The 19,751-nt window shown below is 36.3% G+C and overlaps 1 protein-coding gene across 1 annotated transcript; it reads left to right on the forward strand.

Moving 5' to 3' along the window:
- The first annotated feature begins 12,636 nt into the window (after window positions 1–12,636).
- Window positions 12,637–17,256, forward strand: LOC126661865 (uncharacterized). The gene is made up of 6 exons (XM_050355746.1): window positions 12,637–12,774; window positions 12,821–13,173; window positions 13,221–13,413; window positions 13,533–14,305; window positions 16,840–17,049; window positions 17,157–17,256. The coding sequence occupies exons 1-6, from the start codon at window positions 12,637–12,639 to the stop codon at window positions 17,254–17,256; spliced, it is 1,767 nt and encodes a 588-aa protein (XP_050211703.1).
- The last annotated feature ends 2,495 nt before the right edge of the window (window positions 17,257–19,751 follow it).

Consider the following 19,751-nt stretch of genomic DNA (forward strand, 5'->3'; position numbering starts at 1 on the left):
TATATATAAACCTACATTACCACGGAGAAGAGCTGCATACAGAAGTCTCAAAACAGAAACAAACATCCCACAAACAAGCAGCATTCACCACTTAAGGTAATATTCAAAACTCATTTTTTTTTTACATTTTATTCTTATCAAGCATTTATTTTATTTATCAAGCATTTATTCGATTTAGCAAGCCTTCATTGCATCTTTTATTTTTAATGCATTTCATAAATTGAGTTTGAGGGCTGGATGAGATATTTTTTAGGTTAAAACATATTCCAGCCAACTCCTTAGAAGGACTAAAGAAGTTAATGAACCTTCAAAAAAATATTATGTTGTATGAACTCACTTATTTTAGCTTTAAAACAAAATCAGTAAAACATAAAAACACATACATAAAATGTAGTTCTTTTTTAAGTGTAAATCTTTAAAAAGGAGTAAGGAAAAAAAAGGGGCTGAAATTAACATTTGCTATCACAATTCAATTTACTTAAATTCTTTTTATGGTAAAAAAAATGACATTTGATTTTCTTACTAAAAAACACATAACAAAACAAAGAAAAAATCATATATCATCTATCTTTTCTTTTATTTGATTCAAACAAAAACGATCTTTCAAAAGATTCACTTTTTAATAAAAATTATGTTCATTCCAATCAAAACTAAAGAAGCCACAACCAAACATTTATAAATAAAGTCTACATTGGTAATTTTATTTTTTTGACATTTATAACTCTTATTATTTTATTAGTATAATAAAGGCTGAATGAAATAATTTCGAGGTTAAAAATATTCCGGACAATTTAAATTCAAGGTTTATAGAATTAATGGATCTTTAAACTAATAAATGCATTCAAGCGTAAAACAATTTAAATTAAAAAATGATTAAATTTTATGTTAGTAGAAGGCAGATTTTAGTATTTTTTGTAATATTAGCTTGGAATTGTTTTTCTCTATAACGTGTAGATAAAAAAAATTTAAAAAATGTTTTTGATGTGAAAGATGAATTTCTTTTGAGATCAACAAATAAGCCATAAAAAAGAGCCATAAAAAATCAATAAGACATAAAAAGAGAAAGCAGTAAATAAAAAAATGCTTTTTAAGTAAAAATTATTTTTTTACTCAGCATCAAATTTCCAGTTTTTCTTTTATCGATCCTGCATAAATAAAATAAAGTAGTTTAAAAAGTAAGCATTTAAGTTATAAATAAAAATAAGTAGATCAACTTCCCTTTGTTCATAAAAGGACCAAACCACAACCAGTTTGGTTTGGTGTTTCGATCCACTCCGAATCCATGCATCCAACAAAAAATATAATAAGAATAGTTAGATCAATTAAGCAAAATTGAAAATTGAAAAAAATAAGTCCAAAACAGATTTTTTTTTTTCGTGAAATGTCACCAACTAACCTTAAGAGGATAATTCAAAACGAGCTTCGGTTTGTAAGTCTTCTCCGACACTGAGCCAAAAAAAAAATGCAAAGGCCATTTTAAAGATTAGACAGTGGGTGCGAAAATTTCAATTTTTATGGAGAAGTTACACTAAGATAATTCAGATTTAGGGTTAGGCTCTAGTTTTAATACGGTAGAGAGAAAAAATGAGAGGATAGGAAAGAAAACAGTGGTTGGGTAGGGTAGAAATAAATGAGCAAATGAATTTTTTTGGGTCTTATATATATAGAAGGAAATCAATAATACTTAGGGTTTATTTAAATCTTTTCTACCCTTTCTATAGTTAATGGGCCATCAGGCCTTTTCCTGTACATGGACCAGCGAGATTCATTTGTTGGGGGCATAAATTGCCATCTCTTGAGCTGAGGGTAGAAAATTTTTTTGCATATTTTTTTGCATATTTAAATAAAATAGAGTAATTTTTTTTATTTTTGTTTCTTTTAATGATAATTTAAATGACATTAATATATTTTCATTTATTTTGATTCATTTAGATAATATCCTTCTAGCAATAATTTAAGTTCAATTCATTTTGAATTTTACTTTGCCATGCTTTTTTTTTTGTATATGATTAAACAATATCTCGGTATTATCTATTCATAATTTTAAATTCTCAATTTTTATTAATCCGTGTTTCGGTGCACAAACCAAGACCCAAATTTTCTTTTTCCACATCTCTTTCTTTTTCTTTTTCCACATCTCTTTTTTTTTTCCAATTTAAATTTCGAACTACGTGGGTTTTGATTCTGGTAAACCGGATACGTAGGCGTCTCAAGCGAGGCTCAAATCCAATCTTTCGAAATCTTTTTTTATTATTTCGAGATCCAAATCCAATCTTTTCAAATTTCTCTTGTTATTGTTTTTTACGATTTAAGGCCCCCATAATTGTTTTTTTAAATCTCGCTTAAAATAATAACGGCTCGGTGTTAGAGCGTTATCACTAAAACAAACATTAATTCTTATCTATCTCATATATTTAAGCCACAATCCATAATAATATATTAAATAATTCATACAATGATGAAACACTTTTAAATTAAGCAAAGCATAAAGAACCAGTTTTTGGCGGGATAGGGTGATGTGATTTCTTCCCTATACGTAACCAACCCCGAATCCACTAGTAGACCAGTACCATAAGTGGACCAATCCCACTCATTAGATTGGTGGCGACTCCCAAAATCTTAATTATATCAAACACGGGTAGTCAGTCAAGTCGCACTAAGTTTAGTGGTATAAATAAAAACCTTTTAAATGCCCTCACGGCATAGCGAGACTGGCAGGCACGGTATGACACATACAAAGGTGTTGTTAAATCCAAATAGCTCAGACCATAAACATGTAATCCATCATACATATCATATATATCAATAGTAATAACATGACATCTCATTTTCATAGATTTAATCCACAAAAACCGTAAAATATGCAATTCTACGCAAAATCACACAATAATAAATCCATGAATCAAAAGGATAAGAAAATGTTACCTAAGAATGATTTAAAACAAGATAATATAGATATTAAGCCCAAGGGAAAAGGCTTGAAAAAAATATGATATGCTACCAACACTCCAACGATGAATACACAACGTTGAAAAACACCTAGATTATGAATACACAACGTAAAATCACGTTCTAATCGTAAGGAATCGCACCCGGACTTGTTAGAACGAAGGAATAATGTATTCTTATAGAGCAAAATCATTTTACGGTTTTAGGTCGAATGGAGGCTAGGGTTACAGGTTAGAGGTCTATTTTTAGACCCCATGTGCTGCAACTGGCAGTGTGTCGCGCCAACTGTTGGCACTTGGTCACTCCTCCCCGAATCGATCTGACTTGACTCCAATTCCCAAAGTTGACCCCCTAGGCCTGAAACACATGAAACAAAGCCCAAAGACACATTGAAGGTACACTATATATACACTAATCTTATACTATAAAAACACCATAAAAGAACTATATATACATTATTGTTACACTATAAAAAAATAAAAAAAATTCCAGAGTCAAAACACGATTATGAGGAATCAAAACACAAACCAACAAGTCAAAACAACATTAGAAAGTTCATTGGAACCAACCGAAAAAGTACGAGGTCTTATATTCTCCCAAACTAAAAGACAAAATCGTCGTTGATTTAAAACAAAGCATCTCAAGTATAAAACAATATAGTGCGCACAGAACAAACATAAAAACACATAAACAACAATCTCAACGTACCTCAAAGAAAAAGAAAGAATAACATTTCCGTATATCGAACTCCGTCTCCCAAGTGCAGTCCTCAACAGAATGATTACGGCACAGAACTTTGACCATCAAAATCTCCTTTTTCCACAACTTACGCACTTGCGTATCAACAACTTTAACAGGTTCATCCTCATAAGATAACTCTTAGTCAATCTCAACGCTCTTGGGTACAATCACATGATAAGCATCATAAATGCACTTTCGAAGCATAGAAATATGAAACACAGGGTGAACCAACGACTTATCCGGTGGTAAAGCCAAACGATAAGCCACCGTTCCAACACGCTCTAATATCTCATATGGCCCAATGTATCTTAGTGCTAACTTCCCTTTAACACCAAAACGGACAACACCCTTCATAGGCGAAACCCGAAGTAGCACATAGTTATCAACCTAAAACATAATATCCTTCCGCGTTTGATCAACATAACTCTTATACCGACTAAAAGCAGTCTCCAACCTACGTTTGATCAAATATATTTTTTCTGAGGTAAGCTGTCACAACCCGATTTCATGGCATCGTAACCAGGGCTAGGGAATGGGAGTGGTTGCTCCAGAGCCCTTAGCTAGCCTCCAAAAACGACCAACAAACATAAATACAAACATATTAAAATTCAACATACAAACTCGACGTTTAATGACTAACTGCGGGCTAAGATAAAAATGACTCGACTTCTTTTGAAAACATAACCTCCGAAAGGAAAATGAAAGTCTACGCTCTTACTCGATAAAACTTGAAAATGGGAACAACAACGGGCCAGTCAAAACTGAGTGAGTTAGATCTAATTATTAAGTTTTAAACCAAACAAATATACATATATAAAATCAGTACGGAAATCAATGGAACTCTAAACCTTATTTTTTGTTATATCCTATAATACCGTCGAAAATCCAAGTGATCGCGGCTCCCGAGAAATTAATCAACCGAGGATTCCACGGATCAAACACTTAATCCACAATCTTATCCAAGGAGTCATGAAGCCCGAGAAATTAATTCATTGAGTATATCACCGACTTCACTTGATCCACAAGTTGTGATGCCTGAAAATTTATAGAGTACATCACTAGCATAGTTCGAGAACATAATCAACCGAGTACGTTGCTACTATACATGGCCCGAGAACTTAATCCAGCGAGCTCTAACCAATATTCTCAATACATGTGCAATCAATCTTAAATCTTCACTAATGCGCACGCAATCCTATTGCAGCTAAATAGGAAAGCACGTTTGTAGACACCTATTTTCGGACAGGTAAAAAGTGATAAGGAACTGAAGCGTCCCATGATGATTTCCAGAGAAATCTGTCCGGGTGAGAAACTTTCGATTTGCTTGCTGGAATCTAAGCAGGCGCAATCTGTGCACAGTAGCAAACTTAGAGGATTAAAACGAAATTAGGCGTAAATAGCCCATAAAAATCCAAAGAGATCGTAATCTAAGTCCAGAAATTAGACTAATTGCAATGTCTTAGAAGTTTATGGGCCAATTTGCAAGTTTTACGGATTGGAATTGACCATAACCAAACCCATAGGACCTTAGTAGCCTTTTATGACACTTTTAGGCACCAAAATAGACGTTTAGCACGTTTTATTTACTTAGCTAGCAAGTCTAAATCCGAATATTAGAATTAAATCCTAATCCTAAATACATCTTGACTTATCACTTAACACTTCTTTAAACCTAATCCAAACTCTAAAAGGACAAACCTGTAAATACACTTAAACTAACTCTAGACCTAATTAAACCCTATAAATACAGCCGTAAGCCAGTCTGGGAAAAGTTGGCACACAAACCCTAGAAAATAGCTAGAAATTTTGACCCCCCATTAGCGTAGCAAACCCGAAAATTACACATCACACACACACAAATCTCCAGTCCTAAAAACACTAATACGTATTAATAATTCAAGAACGCAACATCCGCACGGATTCGAAGCTGGATTCCGCATCCACATCGCCAGTAAACGAGCCAAGGACTCAGACCGGTAATTTTGAGGACCCTTTTATTATGTTCCCGTGATTTTCCATGAATATATGTATAGTTGCCATAATTTCTGTGATTGTGTGCTTAGGATACATGTTTAGGTAGTTTTATAATTTCTGTGATTGTGTGCTTAGGATACATGTTTAGGTAGTTTTCTTGCTTTTTCCATGAAAATTGCCATGTTAATTAAATGGGTGAATTCTTAAAAAAATCACAAACTTTACACGAAGTTTCATTTTAATCATGACCTTTAAAAGTTACCATTAAAAGGCACGAACTTTCATTTTTTTTCAAATCTATCATTTCAGTGTATTTTTGTTGACTAAATTCTTAAATAAACCATTAATGAAAGACCCAAATTATAAATCGACATTAAATCTTATTATCTTTTAGTTAGAGTATATAGGATTAGGAATTTTTGGTTCGATAAAATACATCGGATTTTACTTTGGCGATAGATTTGAAACAAAATGAAAGTTCGTGCCTTTAAATGACAACTTTTAAAGTTCATGATTAAAATGAAACTTCGTGTAAAGTTTGTGATTTTTTTAGGAATTAACCCTAATTAAATTAACGTTTTCAATAAGTTGCCATGAAATTTGATGATAGATGTGTTAATTTGCTGTAATTAATTATGTTTAAGCTTAAATATACAAATCCAGTTAATCTAGAGCTCTTTGCATGTTTCTAGGTGATTTTAGCTCTTTTTGCCAAGAAAACTCAATTTTCGTACTTGCTGCCCAAAAAATAATTTTGTTTAAATGAGCTTTAAACACTCTGATTATGCCATAGTTTGATTTCTTGTTCAATTTTATGCGGCTTTGACTAGTTTTTACATAAGAAACAGACATGAAACGAGTGAGAACGAAGCAAAATAAAGTCCCATAAAACTGTTGCAAATCGAACCACCGCCGTCCCCAAGAACCAACGGCGTCGCCGGAATGAAGTGGCGGCGCCGGAATGAAGTGGCGGCGCCGCCATTATGAACTGCCGGCACCGGCAGCTTAAACTGATGCCATGTTCATCGCCGTTGCCTCTTCCCATAACTTCCTTCTCAGATATTCCAGACTTCGATCCGAATTTCAAAACGTGTTTCCGGGCTCATCCGGACTCCGATTTAGGACCAGTTTGAACCCAGACATAGATAAATTAGTGTAGAATCATATTCTATATTGTAATGGGTTAGACATGATGAAAAAAGGACCTAAAAGTCCAAACATGTAACATAAAGTATAAACCGAGCCCACGAGCCCGAGGCCCAGCAAACCAGCAACTTCCAGATCCGATTGCGGGCTAACCCAAACTCAGAATCGACTCCGCATTGAACCAGTAGAACCGGATCGACGAGACGCACAACTCTCGTGATCTGGTCGAGAGCCCATTCTAAACAGACCGATGGTCAAAATCCGCGCAAGTGCCAGGTACTCAAAGTCAACAAGGTTGAAAAGTATCTATAACCTTGCATGTATATCAAACTTCCCCTGAGCATGCCAGCATTATTTATCGCTTTCCAAAAGCATTCCAAATTAAATAATAACCGGATAAAGGACTAATCACCTAAAATTGGCCAATTAATGCAATTTCAGCCTATCACTTAGACATGGTAGGACGAATACAAAAAAGTAGTAATGATTGTATAGGTTTTTCAAGACTCACCTAATAAAATCAACCAATCTCACGTTTACATCCGGTTTAAGCTTTGTGCATGTAATATATCCAGAGCAGCCAGACTTATGACTATTTGCTAGAAACCTCTAAGGTTAGACGTATGCTTAGGAGTACTTGCTACTTACCTCAAATGCCAGTCCAGATCGAGTCATATGCGCGTCAAACGTGTTTACATGCTTTCAACACTGTTTATTTACAGCTTTCATATCCTGTGAACTTTATATACTGTTGAGATGAGATATAAAACTAATATGTCCAGTAAATAAAGCCGGTAACAGATAAGCCAAGAACAAGAGTCTCGCCGAGGTCCACGAATCCTAGTCTTAGGTCTGATGCACGATAGTTTTACCGGAGGCGAGTAAGGCTATCTAGTCGGTTAAAAGGCATTTTCTAGTTGAACTAGGTGGCAACTCCATTTTTTAAACCATTTCCAAATCGAGAAGTCAGCCACAAGCCTTGGGCGAGCGGCCCCCGAACCTTGCTTCACTCACAACGTTCCATGTTTTCCATACAATTGGTTCGAAAAGTCGTTCCGAAAACAATAATAAACAATTTTGATTATTAAAAATACTTTACTTAATAAAATAAATATAACACATAAAACTCATAGAAACCGCATAATCGCGGTATAATCTCTGCCACAGAAACACTCCTCGAGATACAATGTCTCCGACGCTGACTCCCTCAATACAGGCGGGTATATGAACAAGAGATAACATTAATATCTAAACATCAGGGAAGACCTCACCTAACTCTAGTATTCTAAACAACAAAACTCAAATAGGCAAATCACACACAAGGAAAAACTAGATAAACCAGCACACAATAAACACGCAAATCGAGTAAACACAGAAATTGCCAGACTTAAAGGATTTTCGAGTTCTAACTATGCACCGATTTCAAAACCATCTTTCCGAAATCAAAATGTCACTTTAAATCAAAAAAACGTTTCTAAAATCTTTAAACACAAACTGGGGCATCGACACGCTCATTTCAGCCGAAATCCAGTTTCTAGGCCCGAAATTCAGATTCCCGTCAAAACGATACTATAGTCTCAAAGACGTAATTGAACTCAAATTCTCAAGAAATGTACTATCTCTTTTCTATTTCGAAAACGAGTCTTATCAAAAACAATTTCGACTTTAAAACACGAAAACCACATTTTTCGTAAAAACGTCAAAATACATTATGGAGTGCGTCTAAACTCTAAGACGTAATCCAAAAACATAGTCTAACTCTTTTTCATGAGAATCTTGTGTTTAAACAGCCATTAAGGCTCCGAAATCGATACTTGGCCAAAATGCCAAAAACTCCACGATTTATCGGAAATTGTTAAAATTACTTTATGAAGCAAAACCTCTCAAAACGATTTTATAAAACGATAAGAAATATTTTAATCGAACTATTTTATCAAAACAGCCCCCCTGGGCAAAACTCCCAAATTTGGTCAAAGTACAAAATCATCATTTAATTTTGTAAAAAGTGCACTTTAGTGCTATACTTTGAAAATCGACCAAGACCACACAAAACGAATCAACACCAACTCATTTAACCAAGCCAACCAAAACACAGATTTGGAAAAAAAATTACAGTTTAGTTCCAATTTGCCAAATCACACCAAAACAAGTCAAACACCGAATAATATACAAACAACCCATATTTAATTCCAGCAGCCAAACTCATACCCAAACTTAGCCAATCATGCACTTAGGTCCTCAAACATTCTAAATCCGCAATTGGGTCCATAAACACTTAAACTATATCAAATACAACCTCATGATTAAACTAACATGCATAGACCTTAAATAAAACATATTTCCATATTTAATCAAAATATTAAATCAACTTGCATGTTATACCAAAATTGTTCAAAATGACAATTAAACATAAACTCACTAACTTAGCCAAATTTAACATGTAGAAACATGTGAATCAAACTCAAAACCATAATTAACCAATAAACAAGTTTAACTCAAAATATATATCCTTACAAAAACATCATGCATGTCAATAATCATATTTATAAACACTTAAGAACATGTAATCATGATCAACATCAAGCTTAAGCTTAAACTCAACCAAAATCATATAAAAGCCAACTCAAAACCCACATGCAAACACAAACTCATAAAATCAAAGGATAAATATACCTCTTGAAGCTCAAATAAACTGAAATATCAAGGTTCAAATAGAAAATGAAGCTTGATAACAACACATTTGAGAAAACTTCAAATAATGGCAATGCATGTGCCAAAAAGCTTATTAATCTTCAAAAGGCTCTTCACTTTTTATGTTTAAACTCAAATCAACTTAGGTTTGATAATGGTTGAGTGAAATTAGTTTAATTTGGGAGAAAATGGAGTTTTAGTTTGAAAACTTGAGTGAAAATGAAAGTGGAAACAAAAAACAGCTTTTTAAACAAACCCCGACAGACGATCGTCTACAATTTCAAACGATTGTCTAAAATAGACAGACGATCGTCCAACACAAAAATTCAGCTTTTTAATTTAAAACAATTTTTTTTAATTGAAGACTGAATGCAATATTATAAATTTTAAAATTGTCTGATCATATTATCACATTTCTTAACTTAAATTCTACCATGGATTGAAAGTCTTGCATCTTGGCAAGTTGAAGTCTTGTGCTGTCTTTGTCAGCGACAAGTTATTTTTTTCCAATCATTGGCTCTGAGCTTCTTACTTTTCCCTAAGATTTGTCTTCCAGTACCTCATTTTTGTTCCTGATTTGCTTTCCCACTAGGGATATTTTCTATTGGTCAGATTTTCATCTTATACATGCTCAAGCTATTCATGCAAAAATAAGTCATTAGTTAAGAGAAGTTGGGGCTTTATTTTGCTGTCACTTTTCTTTGGTTGAAGGTGTTGCATTTTTTTCTTTATTATGGCTAGGATCTCTAGAGTAGTAGACTACGATTCTCGCTTAATTCTTGAGGAGGAGGAAGAAGAGGGCCTGGATTTTTCAGGGGGCGAAGTTAATGATGATAATGATGAATGGAAATGGTGTTTGGTTGGAAAGTTCTTGACTGAGAAGGCGGTGAATGTTATAGTAGTTAAAACAGTACTTCCTCCAATATGGAAGCCGGCGAGGGGTGTTTGTATTATGGAGGCGGCTCCATATTTGTTTTTGTTTCAGTTTGGACATGAGCTAGATATGAAGAGGGTGATAGATGATGGTCCCTGGACCTTTGAGTCCCATCTGTTTCTATGTCGGCAGTTAGTGATCGGGGAACAAGCGGCTGAAGTAGAGTTATGGGATGCGGCCCTATGGGTTCATGTCTTAGATATTCCGCTAGAGATGGCTTCACGAAGAGTGGGGGGGGGATGTTGGTAATTTTTTGGGGAAGTTCATATGTCATGATAATAGATCGGTCAAGCCAACTGAAGGAAGTTCACTGCGTATAAGGGTGAGTATTGATGTGCGTAAACCGTTAAAAAGGAGAATGAAGTTTAAGCGGTCTGCAAACGCTTGGTGTTGGATTAATTTCCAATATGAACGTATTATGATGTTTTGTTATTATTGTGGGATTATGGGAAATTCAGAGAAATTTTGCGCAAATTCTTTTGATAATCCTATACCGAAGGAATTATTGCCATATGGTTCGTCTATGCGGTTTGTTATGAAAAAAAAGCCGGCAATAATGGATGACAGGTGGCTAAGATCATCTATGGCAGCTAGGGTTGAAGGTGGTAAAAGTGATGATGAGGTGGCAATTTTGAATGAGAAAATGGCACAAAATCTGCTGATTGCTAAGGCAAATCATGAGTTTGAAATTCAAATGGGAAGGAGGAGCAATAAGGGGATGGAAGATGGAAATAGTCTAGATATGGTAGTTAGAGACGAGAGAGGATCTTATACTGCCATTTCAAATTCAAATAAAGTCATTTTACCTGTGGAAATTAGTGTTGAGGTGGCGATGGATGCAAAAAGAAAAAGAACTTCTAATGGGCTGGGTGAAAAGGAAAAACAACAGTGGGCCAAGTTTTCATGAATCTGAAATGATTATTGACCCTTCAAGTTACAGTCTGACGGGCCTTGAGCGGGCCGGCCAACAATAATGAGTTGTCTCGGTTGGAACTGCAGAGGAATGGTTAGTCCTCGTGCGATAAGGTTCCTTCGTGACTTGGCTAGAAGGGTGAACCCTTCTTTTATTTTTCTGTCGGAGACGATGATTACTGAAGCTAGAATTGTTGCATTGAGAAATGCTATGGGTTACGAGTTTTCTTTTGTTGTTGATAGTGTAAGGAAAAAAGGCGATTTAGCTTTGTTTTGGAAGGAGGATCATGTTGTTATTGTACTTGGTTCGAGCTGCAATTTCGTGGACCTCCAAGTTCAGTCAGTTGATGGGAAACTTTGGCGCTTGACAAGTTTCTATAGTTGTCCGGAGAGGAGTCGGAGATGGGAGTCGTGGTCTATTCTCAATAATCTGAATTTGTCTTGTTCTATTCCATGGTGTGTCAGAGGAGATTTTAGTGATATACTTTCTTTTGACGAGAAGAAAGAAGGAGGCAAACAACCGAATTGGATGGTGCATGGATTTCGTGAAACCGTTGTGAATTGTGGCTTGATAGATGTGGGAGCTTCGGGGTACAAATATACGTGGGCTCGGGGTAGAGGTGAAGGTGTCAAAGTTGAGGAAAGACTTGATCGGGTGTTGTGTTCAAATGATTGGATCGAGATTTTTCCGGAGGCTAAGGTGTGTAATCTGGAAATGAATACTTCAGACCACCTTCCAATTTTATTAAAGTTATTTCGTACTGATGATGGGAGCAGAAAACGAACTTTCAGATTTAATAATACTTGGCTCGATAAGCGGGAGTGCGTGGAGGTTGTAAAAGCTGCCTGGAACGGTGAGTTAAGGGGAGACCTGATCTGCAAATTATCTACAACTAAGGAAAGTTTAAAAAGCTGGAGTGGAGATGGAGGTCCGAAATTCAAATCTCGGCTGGATATAATTAGTAGGAAATTGAGTGCCTTGCAAAGTAGAAGTGAGGAATCAGCAATCCAGGAGTATGTTGCAGCTTCAGAGGAGTACAATTCTTATCTCAGAGAACATGAAATCCATTGGAAACAACGTGCTAATTATTTTTGGCTGTCAGAAGGAGATGTTAATACTCGCTATTTTCATAACTTTGCTTCAATGAGAAAGTGGTCAAACCGTATCGAGAAGTTGCGTGATGAATAAGGAATTTGGAGAACGGCTAAACTTGAGGTGGATGGCATCCTTGCGAGGTATTTTGTGAACCTATTTACAGAATCATGTTATGACTCTATTAATTTAGGGGATGTTTGTACCCGTGTGTCTGAGCTTGATACCCATTATTGATGATGAGGTTCGAAAGGCGGTGTTCAGTATGCATAATGATAAGTCACCCGGTCCGGATGGTTTTAACCCGGCTTTTTACAAGAAATTTTGGGGTGTGGTGGGTAAAGATGTGATTCGTATGTGTAGGGATTTTTTTTGAAAAGGGTGTTTTTGAAGATGGCCTTAATGATACTGCTTTAGTTTTAATTCCTAAAGTGAGTAATCTGAAATATGTTTCTGACCTTAGACCCATTGCTTTGTGTAATGTCGCTTATAAAATTATTTCAAAAATCTTGGCTAATAGAATGAAGAGTTTAATACCTTATATTATATCTGAAAATCAAAGTGCTTTTGTTGAAGATAGATTAATTACAGATAATTTTCCTATAGCCTATGAGATCGGTTACTATTTGAGATGTAAGCGGAGAGGAAATTTAGGTATGGCGGCATTAAAAATTGATATGAGTAAAGCATATGATCGGGTCCGATGGGAGTTTGTTGAAGTTATGCTTAGGAGGTTGGGTTTTTTTGAAAAGTGGATCAGCTAATTATGTATTGTGTTAGCTCGGTCAAATACACTAGTGTTGGCAATTGTGAGAATTTGGAGACTATTATTCCTAGTCGGGGGTTGAGACAAGGCGGTCCTCTTTCTCCTTATCTTTTTATTATTTGTGCGGAAGGCCTTAGTCTTTTATTAGCGCAAGAAGAGTTAGCGGATAGAATACATGGTGTGTCGATTTGTAGAGGTGCCCCTTCGGTTAGCCATTTATTTTTTGCGAATGATTGTTTTCTTTTTTTCCGTGCTTCGACCGAGGAGATGAATATGGTCAAAAATGTGCTTGATGTATATGAATTCTATTCGGTAACATACAAAAGTCAAACATTGCTTTTAGCATCAATACAACTCCTGAAGTTAGAGACAATATTAAGTTAATCATGGGGGTAGAGGAAGTGAGGGATAGTGGTAAGTTTTTTGGTCTCCCTTCTTTGGTTGGTAGAAATGAAATGGCTATATTTCGATTCATAAAAGATAGAGTGTGGTTTAAAGTGAAGGGATGGAACTCAAATTTTTTATTTAGAGGCGGAAAAGAAATTTTGATTAAAACGGTGGCACAATCTATGCCAAACTATGTTATGAACGTGTTTTTAATTCCGCTTCGTCTTTGGGAGGAGTTAGAACGGATGCTTAATTCTTTTTGGTGGGGTAGAGACCAAACTAAGAAGAAAGGCATTAGTTGGGCTTGTTGGGATAAACTTTGTATGCCGAAGAAATATGGCGGATTGGGTTTTAAAAAAATTAGAGAATTTAATATCGCTATGTTAGCTCGTCAAGCATGGAGACTTATTAAGTTGGAGAATAATCTTATGGTAAAGATTTTCAAGGCAAAATATTTTCCAAATACCTCGTTTCTTGAAGCTAGATTATGGTCAAATCCGAGTTATGTGTGGCGTAGTATTTTTGAGACTCAAAACGTGATGGCTAAGGGTGTTCGTATCAAGATTGGGAATGGTCAACGTATTAGAATTTGGGGCAGCCCTTGGTTAAATAATGAGAACAGTGGCCTGGTTGCTACTTTGATGCCAAATGATTTATCTAATGCGATGGTTATCAATCTGTTTGAAGTTGAGAATAGGAGTTGGGATGTGGGGTTAGTTCAAGACGTTTTTGATAGTAACGATGTAGAAAATATTCTTAGCATTCCTCTAAGCAACCGTGATATCGAAGATAGTTGGAGATGTGTCACGACCCAAAATATTGAGCCGCAACCGGCGCTAGGGAACGGGAGTGGTAGCTCCGGAACCCGTAGCAAGCCTTAAATCACTATTAATTTTTCGCAAATAATAAACAAATAACATAAAGCAACAGAAGCAAGTATACATAACATGTATACACAAACATTTACACTAACTGTTCTGTTATCCTCGCGGGCTCTAGTTACCGTACCTCGTACGAACTGGCCTCGCGATACTATATACATCAGTTAGTGTATCCAACATATCACTGGCACCTAGTGCCGTGCACAACATATAAAACACGTAGCCTACAAAAACATATAAACTGGACAGCAAGTAATATGTACACTCAAAGTGTACTGCTGTCTAGGCTACGACTCTGTCAACGCGGGACCACTACTGCAGCATTCACAGAAGTCAGATACTACACATACACAGCTGACTTCTGGACTTCAAAATTGGCCTTTAGCTAGGTCCACATACTAAGTACCTGAAAACATCAAAGGCGAGGGGTCAGTATTTGGGAAAATACTGAGTGAGTTCGCATTTACTAACGGTATTATTATAAAACATAGCATCACATCTCAATAAAACAATAATATAAAACATATAAACATGTATTTGATCCGTACGAAACTCATATCCTAGCATGCGACACATCTCTCGAATAATCATATATCATTCAACCCAATCGTAAATATCAATTGCGAGTCCAACTCGCTGGTGGCCCAGCCACTAGATACGGGGACTTCCAGGCTACACCGTAGCCGAGTTCACTCTCGTATCGAATTCATATCATATCATTATCTGATCTCGAAATTCATATTCACATCGTATTCAATCATCTATCATATGCAAACACACTAGACCGACTCGATACTGGTGATCACACAGCCTATTGACACCCAATAGGTAGCTAGTTTCTTCGGATCGCATACTAGTTCTCGTATATAGAAATTAAGTAAACATATAACATTTCAATCAGTTATATGTAATGCGATGCGTATAAACAGTATATATAAATCTATATAAAATAACTTTAATATATAATACACGAAAGTAAAGTGCAACTCACAGTGACCGCTATCCAAATAATGATGTGATCTATGTAATGATATGCTCGCACTAGACCTCGTCTGGTGCCCTCACTGCTCGCTAACACGTCTGATACATTTATAAATCAAATACGTGTTTAGTACATAAACGTGAACCTTATAAGTCTAAACCCTAGGTTATCATTCTTTTACTTTGTAAAACGATTCGTATGTCATTAAGCGTTAATCAATATCCCATATACGTTTAATACCCTTCGAGATATATTACTAATCGTTAAGTTTGTTGCTCGTTTCATATGTTTTCGGAGTCCACATTACGTTTATGGGTCGAGCTAGGTCGTGTCGGACCTCAACAAGACCAACGGGGGTCGGCGACGGCTAGGCACATCGTGCCTAGCTTCTCTCACATCGTGAGAGAAGGTCTCACGACGTGAGAGTCAGTCTCACGTCGTGAGACTTGGCCTCGCGTCGCGAGACCTTGGCCTCGCGTCGCGAGACACCGTCTCGCATCGCGAGACGTGTCTCACGTGTCTCACGACGTGAGACACCCGTTTTCAGTCCTCAAACGTCGATTTTTACACCGTAATCCATCCAAAACCATCCCGACATGCTTAAATACGCCTAAACCTTAAAACCCAACTCCAAAACGTTCAAAAACATCAATTTTAACATGTTTTACGTGAATTCGATTCGAACCGAAACGACACAACGTAAAACAGCCAACTATTATCCATTTATCACCATGAAAACGTTCAACTTACCTTGTTTTAATGCTCGGGAAAGATAGGGGACTGAATTCCAAAGAGATTGCCGCAAAAATCACGCGAATCGGACGTCGAACGGAGAAACGGCGGCGAAACGATCGTATTCGGCGATTTCTTTCAATTTCTCTCGAAGCTTCCTTCTGTTCCTCTGATTCAATCTTTCTTTCTTATATTGAATGGCTAAAGTGTCACTTTGATCCTTGTTCTTTTTGTTTATTATCATTTATCCTTTAAACTTTTCTTTCGTACGATTTAGTCCATAACTAAATCGTTAAATCTTTTTATTACAACTTATACGTATTATTTATATCCGATAAATAATACGAAACTCGATATTAGCACTTTCTCGTCAAAATCCAATATTTCTATTCTCGACACAAAGTGGCTAAATTACCACTTTGGTCCATGTACTTTATTTTGGACTTTTCTTGACATTTTTCCTTTTAATTCCAATTCTAATTTTAGAATTGAAATATAACCTAAATTTCACATAATTAGTTTCTCAAAACCGACCTACTTGAAATTTCTTACTTTATCTCTTTCAGAAATTCTTCTGATATCGCCACTCTGGCGAATCAAAACTGGACACGTGGTCCAATTAGATAATTAAATATTTTGGGGTATTACAAGATGGAGGTTTGAACCTAAAGGTATAATCACCGTTAAAAGCTACTATAGGGTGTTATGTGGTGAAGTTAGTGGCTGCCCTAGCAAGGTTTGGAGTAAGATCTGGAGTCTGCCAATTCCGTTGCATATTAGAAACTTCTTATGGCATGTATGCAAGGATTTTCTCCCTACGGCAGCAGCTCTTGCTCGTAAAAAGGTGTTTGTGTTCGACCAGTGCCAAGTGTGTAATGCATGTACCGATGAAACAGCCCACCTTCTGAAAACTTGTACGGTGGCTTCAGGTTGCTGGCGTATTATTAAAACTCCTGATTTGTTATCAGGGATGACTGTGGCAGATTGGATTCTCGGCTGGCTTTCGGAGCTGAGCATGGAGGATCGGGTTCTGGTTGCTTTTATTTGTTGGAATCTTTGGCTCAATAGAAATAGTGTCATGTGGAGCAAGAAGCCTGGAACGGTGGAGTCTATTATTGTCACGACCCAAAATATTGAGCCGCAACCGGCGCTAGGGAACGGGAGTGGTAGCTCCGGAACCCGTAGCAAGCCTTAAATCACTATTAATTTTTCGCAAATAATAAACAAATAACATAAAGCAACAGAAACAAGTATACATAACATGTATACACAAACATTTACACTAACTGTTCAAAAACCTCGCGGGCTCTAGTTACCGTACCCTGTACGAACTGGCCTCGCAGTACTATATCCATCAGTTAGTGTATCCAACATATCACCGGCATCTAGTGCCGTGCACAACATATAAAACACGTAGCCTACAAAAACATATAAACAGGACATCAAGTAATATGTACAATCAAAATGTACTGCTGCATAGGCTACGACTCTGTCACACGGGACCACTACTGCAGCATTCACAGAAGTCAGATACTAAACATACACAGCTGACTTCTGGACTTCAAAATTGGCCTCTAGCTAGGTCCACCTACTAAGTACCTGAAAACATCAAAGGTGAGGGGTCAGTATTTGGGAAAATTCTGAGTGAGTGTGAATTTACTAACGGTATTATCATAAAAACATAGCATCGCATTTCAAGAAACAATAACATAAAACATATAAACAGGTATTTGATCCTGTACGAAACTAATATCCTAGCATGCGACATAACTCTCGAATAATCAAATCATACTAATCCAGATAGTCCAACCCGGGAGTGCTCACACTCTACCCATCGATCGCGACCTATCTCTTAATCCCAAAGTGTAAGTCCAACTCACTAGATACGGGGACTCCAGACTACACCGTAGCCGAGTGCTCACTCGTATCGAATTCATTATCCAACTTCGAAATTCATATTCATATCATGTCATTTCATATCATATCGTATTCAACCATCTATCATATGCAAATACACTAGACTGACTCGATACTGGTGATCACACAGCCTATTGACACCCAATAGGTAGCTAGTTTCTTCGGATCGCATACTAGTTCTCGTATATAACTTGATAGAAACATAAACATTTAATCAAATCATATAACATGCGATGCGTAAAAACAGTATACATATGTATATAAAACAGCTTTATATATATAATACACGAAAGTAAAGTGCAACTCACTGTGACCGCAATCCAATCAATAATGTGGTCGACAAAATGATATGCCCTTGCTGTCCCACGTCTACTGACCTCTCTGCTCACTTACACGTCTGATAAATAATTAACGTTTAATGATTAGACGTTAATCTCGTATTCCTATACGTATAATACTTTTAAGTTTTAGGGTTTAGTTTCATTTCGATGAAGTTTCAAGGAGTTTTCAGGACAATGCGCAGGTGCTGCCTGCACACTGACACTGTCTAGTAAAACGACGATCTCTCCCAATTGAACTGTTGGATCGAGATGAAATTTGACAGAGGCGTTCCTAAGAGGCAAATCTATAAACTGACTGTTAGGATTTTGAATCTGTCAAGATTTGGGTAGTGTGCGAACGCACACCCTAAAATTTAAGGAGTGTGCGAACGCACACCCGTGACAGCCCCTAGAAAGTTGTTTTCCGGGGCTTTTCAACCATCCCGACGTGATATACATTCAACTATACAAAACCCGCATCTCGGTTTTTATTAAAACGCTATAATAACTTCAAAAACGCCGAATTCAATCCTAAAACTCAATCTCACTAAAACAGCCATATATATTCGAATTTATCACCAATTTTCGAGATATTTACCTTAAAACAAAGTTTAGGATCGATAGAGGATTCGATTCTGAAGAAATCGCCGCAAAAATCACTTGAATCGGACGTCGAACGGCGAAACGGCGGCGGAACGATCGTAATCGGCGATGGTTTCCAAATTTCTCTCGAACTCTCTTTTCCTTCTTCTGTTTCATATTTCTTTATACATATATTTTGGAAAATATACCACTTTAGTCCTTGTTCTTTTTATTCATTATCATTTATCTTTTAAACTTTTCTTTCGTACGATTTAATCTATAACTAAATCGATAAATCCTTTTATTATAACTTATACGTATTATTTATATCCAATAAATAATACGAAACTCAATATTACTATTTTCCCGTCGAATCCTACAAATTTCCATTTTCGACACGAAGTGGCTAAATTACCACTTTGGTCCCTGTACTTTATTTTGAACTTCTCTTAACATTTTTCCTTTTAATTCCAATTCTAACTTTAAAATTGAAATATAACCTTAATTTCCGCCTAATTGTTTTTCCTAAAACCGACCTACTAAAACTTATTTATCTTAATTTTATCAAAATCTTTCCGATTTCGCCACTATGACGAATCCAAACTGGACACGTGGTCCAATTAGATAATTAAGCATTTTGGGGTATTACAATTATGGCAGCAGCGGTTGCTCAATTGTCTTCGTGGAAATTGGCGCATTATCCAGTGGCTGAAATGAGAACAGTGGAGCTTAATAAGGATGATG

The sequence above is a fragment of the Mercurialis annua genome, linkage group LG8 (genome assembly GCF_937616625.2).
Source record: "Mercurialis annua linkage group LG8, ddMerAnnu1.2, whole genome shotgun sequence".
Classification (NCBI taxonomy): Eukaryota; Viridiplantae; Streptophyta; class Magnoliopsida; order Malpighiales; family Euphorbiaceae; genus Mercurialis; species Mercurialis annua.